Here is an 8,107-nt window from a genome sequence, read left to right on the forward strand (position 1 = left end):
TTTTAGCGGTAAATAATCGACCAATCAAATTACACCTTTCATAATATTTTTATAATTCGCGGGACAAATCAAAGTACAGCGCCACTACGTGCAAGACTTTCGTATTAAAACGAGAAATCTAAACTTAGTCGGTCAAGTCACTGCACTGTAATTTTTTGTACAACTTCCTTAGACTTTTTAATATAAATTAATATATATAATTTATAATTATAATATTAAAATATATATTAATTTGAAATTATTTTCAATACATTTTTTGAAAAATATAATCTTATTTTTTAACATAATAATAAGTATTGTGAGTGCATTGGAATTACCAGACTATATTATATACCTCGTATTATTTTATTTGTTTACTTTAACTAAAAATATACATACCAGCAGTTCCGTTATAAGCCAAACTAACTTATCTACAAAGCAGCCATTTAAGAATTTTCAGTGTACGCTGGTGTTGCTGAAATTAACCCCACCAAGCGTAGCTTGGGCGGAATTCATATCGTAATACATTACGGTTTATAATGTATTTTGTAATACGGTATACTATTAATATTTACATTATTCTTTTGAGAGTGTAATAATTACAAAGGAGAAAGAAAATGTTGAGATTTCTTTCAAGACGACGAGGTCGTAGTGTTACTGGGCAAAACAACTCGTCCCAGATTAAAAATCAGAGGTTACTTAGCAATAAAAATGTTGTGCAATGTAGAGTTGTTTTATTAGATGGTACTGACTTGCCTATCGAATTATCGGTACTTTATTTATTTATATTTATATTTATATTTTTATATTTAAATAAGTGAAATTATATTTACGTCTATACGTTTATACATTTATTTTTATAGAAAAAAGCACTGGCTAGTGATTTGTACGAACAGGTTTTTTATAGTTTAGATTTGATTGAAAAAGATTATTTTGGATTGCAATATACAGACAGCAATAATGTTCAACATTGGTTGGATCCAACTAAACCAATAAAGAAACAAGTCAAAAGTAAGCACTGTTATTTGAAATTCTTTGATGTATATTTTTTATCAAATTGTATTATCATAACCTGTATTTTGTTTTGTTATACAGTTGGACCACCATATACACTACGACTTAAAGTAAAGTTTTATTCCTCGGAGCCTAACACATTACGTGAAGAATTAACTCGATACCAATTCTTTTTACAATTAAAACATGATGTATTAGAAGGTAAACTTCATTGTCCGCATCAAGTGGCCGTTCAATTAGCTGCCTTGGCTCTTCAATGTAAGTATTTCTAATATCAGATTTGTAACATTTAATAGTAGGAATATGCTTGTGGATAATGGTAGACACATTTATTTTAGCTGAACTAGGTGATTATGATCCAACAATGCATAGTGCAGCAACCGTATCAGAATTCAGATTTGTCCCAGGGCAAACAGAACAGATGGAATTAGAAATATTAGAAGAATATGCCAAATGTTCAGGTCTCAGTCCAGCGCAAGCAGAATCGGCTTATCTCAGTAAAGCAAAATGGTTGGACATGTACGGAGTTGACATGCACACGGTTCTTGGAAAAGATGCTTGTGAATATTCGTTAGGTTTAACACCAACTGGTATACTCGTTTTTGAAGGAATGCAGAAAATAGGTTTATTCTTTTGGCCTAAAATAGGTCGTTTGGATTTCAAGAAGAAAAAGTTAACTTTGGTAGTGGTAGAAGAAGATGACGAAGGAAGGGAACAGGAACATACGTTTGTTTTTAGACTAGTCAATGAGAAGGCATGTAAACATTTGTGGAAATGTGCAGTTGAACATCATGCTTTTTTTCGTTTACGTGCTCCAGTCAAAGGTACAAGTGGGCGTCAAAATTTCTTTCGCATGGGTTCACGTTTTCGTTACAGTGGAAAAACAGAATTCCAAACTACTCAATTGAATCGTGCTCGTCGTACTGTTCAGTTTGAACGCCGACCGAGTCAAAGATATGCGCGTCGACAGAGTCATGTTCTACGAGAACGTCAACGCCAACAAGTTGAACAGATACAGCCACCGCCTACAAGTCAGTAATAAATATATATTTTTTAAATTATTATTATTGTCGAACCTCAGAATAGGTTATAATGATAAATTATAATTTTGTAGCTGAAGAAGAACCTCTGCAACGTCAATCAAGTCACACTAGTACAAAATCATCAGAGTCCAGTGTTCAAGGAGCGTCGTCACCTTTGGTAGATTCTTTATTAAAATCTCTTGCTAAGGATCAGCAACCTCTTGAACCAAGAAATCAAACAACTGTTGTTAATACTGAAAAAGAATCAGAACCTATGAAACCTACATTGCCTGTTGAAAATCAAGTAGCTAATCAAGTGCAATTAGTACCTAATAATCAGGTCGGTGGTACTTCATCGTTACCACCTCGTACTCCTATACCGCCAGAATCACTTAAATGTAACATATTGAAAGCAAAAGCTCTCGAGCAGGGAAAAAATTCTAATTTAATATCTATCACATCTGTAGATGCATCTGCAGTTACAGTTAAAAACAGTCAACATTCCGATGCAGCTACTATCGTTTCAGTGGTAAGTTCTATTATATTTTTACTATTAGAAAAACATGCTATTTTTATTTTGCTATAGGATTTATCTTGCTTATGTATTTGACTTTATTGTGAATTTGTCTACTTATATTAAAAATTAAATTCGCAAGAGTAAATACATAAATCAGTAAAGTACATATATATAACAAAAAGTATACAACAAAGTGATCAAATCCTTGAAAATCATGTCCTATGTATTGTTTCGCATAATCAGCTTTCAGCTATAAAGTTGTTTGCTTTCTTCTGCTCTTCTTGACTATAGGGTGGAGACAAATTAACGCTTTCTGTAAGCGGAGCTGAAGTAAGTCCAGCAGCAGATTCCACTGTAACTGTAACACATTTCTCATTGGATAATTGGGGCCAAATAGAACAAACAACAACACCATTAAGTCCAAAATCAAATCAATCACAAAATCCATTCAATCCGTTTACCATCGATAGTAAGAATGAAGTAATGACTAACGAAGGCTCTGAAACTACTACTGACACAGTCAGTACAGAAGATGAAAGCAAAAAGAATACGAATCCTTTCATAGATTCTAATCCATTTTTGGGCTTATTAAATCCATTTAAAGAATTACAACCAACAGTAGAAAAGAAAAATGAAGCAGATGCTGCTATTATTACTACTCCTATTACTCCTACTACTCCTACGACTACGACTACGACTACGACTAGCGATAATAAAACAGCTCAAGCAAGAGTTGTTAAAACAGAAGAGATTCAAACAATAAGAACAACAATTACACACAAGGTTAGTACTATCCCTCTGGTGCTTGCAATTATTACATTTAAGACTTATAATGCTAGCTGTGCGTTCGCTTCATTTTATATATTACGCAATATATACGCATACATTTTTGTAATATTGTTTCTATGAAAAAGAAAATATGTTTTGACATCATCGTCATCAATAAATGATATCATACGACCTATTATTCTGTTTATTGTAAAGGATGATAGCCCAGCTGTTTCGGATATCAGTCCATGGTTAGTAGCAGATCCGTCGCAAACTGCAACAACGGAACAATCACCAGGCAAACAAACAGTCATAACTAGAAAGACGGTAATAACAACACAACTATAAATCAATGATCATATTATTTATCTTTTTATATTTTAACTCGCAACATTCCTATCACATTCGACGAAACAACGGCAGCTAACTAATATGACTTTTATTTTCAGTCTATTTATTATCTTTTTTTTACGTCTCATTTATTTTTTTATTATTATTTTTTCCCCTATAAATAGATGACATAAATTTATAATCTCCGAGTATATAAAAAGACATATTTGTGATAAAATATTCGATGGGGAAAAAACTATAAAAATTATTTTTTTATAATAATAAGTATTCGTAGGTCTTTAAACTAGAAAGTAAAGTTTTGCATTTGAATGTTTTTTTTTTTAACAAATAAATGCATAACTGATTTACATTGCATATTACTTTAAATATACTTGACGTTTCTTAAGTATTACGATTCTAAACTCTTACAAATCGTAAATAATATATTAAGAATAAGTGTCCTTAAGGTTCAGTAATATGCGTTCAATATGCATTTATACTAGATATAAAAGCATGGTGCTTGTGTTCGATATAAAGACTATAAAGAACTAAAAGACAAATAAAGAAAAAAGCTTCAAGCATTTATATAAATATCGATGTGCCTTTAAATTAAAAAAAAAGTACTTTTATTCTTGAGTATATATAATATATACTGGATTGATATATAAGTAAATATGTACCTTCAAATATATATTTCCAAAAGAAAAAAAATAATAATTTAGAGCCATGTATACTGTTACTTATTAGAACACAACATATTTACTATACATAACAGCCGTTTCATATATATATATATTTAAATATTATTTTACTATTAATTTAAAATATTGCCATCGTGTTATTGCATATTATATATATGCATATTATATATATACATATAAGGAAGAAAAGTTCTTACAGACAATATTTTTATAACTACGAACAATAATGATTCTAATCAGTCAAGTTTTGAATGAAAAGACTCATCGTAAGATTGTGCAATATTATAAACATAATCATTTTCAAGTATAATTACATAATACTTGATTACAGTGTCATATGACACAGACCAATATAATAAACATCTGTTTAAAGTATACAAATAAAGTAAATTTTTAATAAACCTGTATCTTTTAAAAATATTTGGAATTATAAGTAAGACTGATAATTACATTTTAAGAAGTTTTTATATATAAACATTTTTATATAAAATATTTATAAATGTAAGCAAATAATCATTAATCCTTTTGATACATTTCCATCATACAGATACATATATCACGAATAAGGTTCTACTGTAAAGGCCAGTTACAATGTGAAAAAATTCACATAGTAAATAAAAAATGAAGTATTACAATGTAATTCATTTTAAGATATTCAAATTTTAAAAATTGTAAACCGAAGTATATCATTGAGTGACTATAATCACCAATTGTATTAAAAGGATTAATAGTATTATAAATGAATTCAAATTCTAATACATTCCTTGTGATTTCGATCAGATTAATAAATTATTAATCAAATTGTAATATTACAATTAATATGTAAACATTTGAAGAATAATATTGCACAATCTGAATTATTAAATAAGTGCTGCTTAAACAGTATTGCTTAATATTTTAAATTGTACACAATAAAACTGGAAAAGCTGTATTATATTCTTCGTGTATTAGATTAAAAGTGTTTTGTAAAAAAAATATATAAATTATCGAAGAATATATATATATATATATTACTATGTTTTAAAAAAATATATAAATCAACGAGAATGTGAAAAGTAATACATTGTTTTGTTAATACAATGTATACTGCATTTATATATAGAGATTATAGTAATATAAATATATAGTACGTATGTGTATAAATCTGTTAATTTTGAGATTTAACATATTCGCTACTGGTGTCACATATCTGTGACACATTGTCATTTTAATCAACGTGAAAAATAAATCCTAAGCAATGGTTGGAAACTCTTTTTCATTGTACAGTAGCGAACATGTTAACAAGTAAATTAAATAATTTTAAAAATTATTACGCGCTTTAATTTTATAAATAATAATCAATAGGTCAAGTTTGTAAACCAACACTCGTCATTATAGTTCATTGATAAAACTAAAAAATGATTTTTATTTTGAAATGAGAGAAAAAGTAACGTTTTTATTTTCATAAAAATTAATGTATATAATTGGTTATATATTCTTACTTTTAATTATTTAACTCTAAATTTGGAATATTTTAGCTTAAATTAAATTTTTTTAATTTTATTTTTCTTTATTAACAAATTATTTTTTCTATCAGAAAACTTTGTAAGTATGGACGGATATAGCTAGAAAATATTTCAATTTAACTGATCCATATAGTTAATTCCTCTCCACTTAATAATAATAATTCCTTAGAACAATACGTACTTAATTAAAATTTAAAATCGAATAAAAATTAATCGAATGTATAAGTATTTATTTTAACGGAACATGACGAATGACATTGTTTTTAAAATAAGATCGAATTATTTTATATATTTTACCGAGAGATGTACTTATTATATTAAATGTCAATAATTGCATATAAAGCATAACACATAGAACTTTAAAATATACTATAAATAAATGTAAGTAATTGTTTATCATATATATTATTATTATTATTATTATTATTATTATTATTATTATTATTATTATTGTAAAAGCTTTTTTTTCATCAATTATTTTCTATTTTTATATATATATATATATATATTCTATAAATTTTACCTATTGTTATGCTTCTATATAACTATTGACAAACATTCATTAGTTCATATTTACATATTATGCTTGTTATATAGTATAACACAACGCAGAAAATTATTTTTATTATTTCTTTGTATTATATCTTATATTTTTTCATTTTAGATAATAATACCATAAAGCAGGGTTCCTCAGACTTTTTCACTTGGCAACTATTGCGTTGAGCAAATATTTGCTGACTCGAACAAATATTTTCTTTTACCATCTTTTCTTTCAATATCATAAACTCACAGACATACTTTACATATAGTGTCGTCAAACTGGCTTTGAATTAATTTTCAGTTATTGCGCGTCCAAGTATTTTTTAGTTTTTCTTATACATCTGTGTCCTCAAATTTAATTACGTGATCCACATTTTTGGAAATCCTGCCATAAAGCATAATATGTAAATGTAAGCATTTTAAACGACACTACACATTTCATTAGAGTACCAATATATATATAGATCTATCCATAACATTAATACAAGTAATTTATTAATATTATTTTTGCTTATGTTTTTAGTCATCCATAATTTGTGTTATATATTTTGATATAAATATACATATATATGTATGTATATGTGTACATTATATATACAACACATACATACATTCCATATTTGTCATGTATTTACATACATTATTATTATTACTATTATTATGAATATTATTAATATTGATACCCTGATACAATCCGTCCTAATGTGTGTCATATGCTGTCTATTAAGTAATGTATCTACAAATTTTCTGCTTTTTAAATAAACACTGTATCACTGAAGTAAAACATTGAATTTAGTTTGAAACAAAAAAAATATCTATATGTCTAATCAATTAAAATTATTTATTATTTTGCAGGGGCTGCTTACACGTAACAAAAATAATTTGTAGTTGGTAAATGTAAAAAATGTAATGTCTTTGTTTCATTTCATCTTTTTACTTAATTGTTATTGATTTAAAAAAATTTCTTTTCTTCTTTTTTATTTATTTATTTATTTATTTTTTTTAATCTAATCTTTAAACATAATAACTCGATAATTGAACATTTCGTCTCGACAAAACATATAAAAAATCGCTAAAAACAGCGTTACAACAATTTTTATTAAGAGATATGCAAAAATAATCACTCGAAAAATGTCTTAGAAAATTCTAAATTTTTAAATCAGCGCATATTCAATTCTATAGGCCAAAATTCTTCTATAATCATTCATTTAAATATTAACTATATGATACTAAATTACATTAAAATAATAACAAAAGATAGCATATTGTGACAATTGTTTAAGTAATTTTTTTAGTTATATAAATAATCATTAAGTAGGCATCTTTAGTTTTATTAAAATGATATATATATATATATATGTATACATGATATATATATATATATTTATCATATAATATATATATATATATATGTGTGTGTATATATTATGATACATATTTACTAATGATATATATATATATATAAATATTGTATATATATGTGTGTATAATATTTTTTACGTCTCTTCGCTTTTAACTAGTTATGCTATTATTATTATTTTATTAACCGTACGATGTGTTAATTGTTAATTATTTTTATAATTGTTTCAATTCAATTTATATCTAATGATTTATTTTATTTCAATATTGTTTGTTTTTTATATCTTCAAATTTATACATATATATATATATATATATATATATATATATATATATATATTTGTATATGTATTTAAATATATATATATATAT

The 8,107-nt window shown here is 26.3% G+C and overlaps 1 protein-coding gene across 1 annotated transcript; it reads left to right on the forward strand.

Annotated features, from left to right (window-relative positions):
• The first annotated feature begins 256 nt into the window (after positions 1-256).
• yrt (erythrocyte membrane protein band 4.1-like yurt) lies at positions 257-7,160 on the forward strand. Its single transcript, XM_015323788.2, has 7 exons — positions 257-749; positions 843-990; positions 1,075-1,251; positions 1,332-2,024; positions 2,108-2,544; positions 2,824-3,315; positions 3,517-7,160. The coding sequence occupies exons 1-7, from the start codon at positions 597-599 to the stop codon at positions 3,646-3,648; spliced, it is 2,232 nt and encodes a 743-aa protein (XP_015179274.1). The 5' UTR covers positions 257-596; the 3' UTR covers positions 3,649-7,160.
• The last annotated feature ends 947 nt before the right edge of the window (positions 7,161-8,107 follow it).

Source organism: Polistes dominula, unplaced genomic scaffold (assembly GCF_049000335.1).
Source record: "Polistes dominula isolate Pdom_NZ unplaced genomic scaffold, Pdom_raw_medaka contig_12, whole genome shotgun sequence".
NCBI classification, from domain to species: Eukaryota; Metazoa; Arthropoda; class Insecta; order Hymenoptera; family Vespidae; genus Polistes; species Polistes dominula.

What these genes read in the sequence shown, in the direction of transcription:
- yrt (XM_015323788.2), top strand. Translation starts at nt 597, where the DNA reads ATGTTGAGATTTCTTTCAAGACGACGAGGTCGTAGTGTTACTGGGCAA. An exon ending in ACTTGCCTATCGAATTATCG is followed by an intron (nt 750 to 842) that starts GTACTTTATTTA and finishes TTATTTTTATAG; the next exon opens with AAAAAAGCACTGGCTAGTGA. An exon ending in AGCTGCCTTGGCTCTTCAAT is followed by an intron (nt 1,252 to 1,331) that starts GTAAGTATTTCT and finishes CATTTATTTTAG; the next exon opens with CTGAACTAGGTGATTATGAT.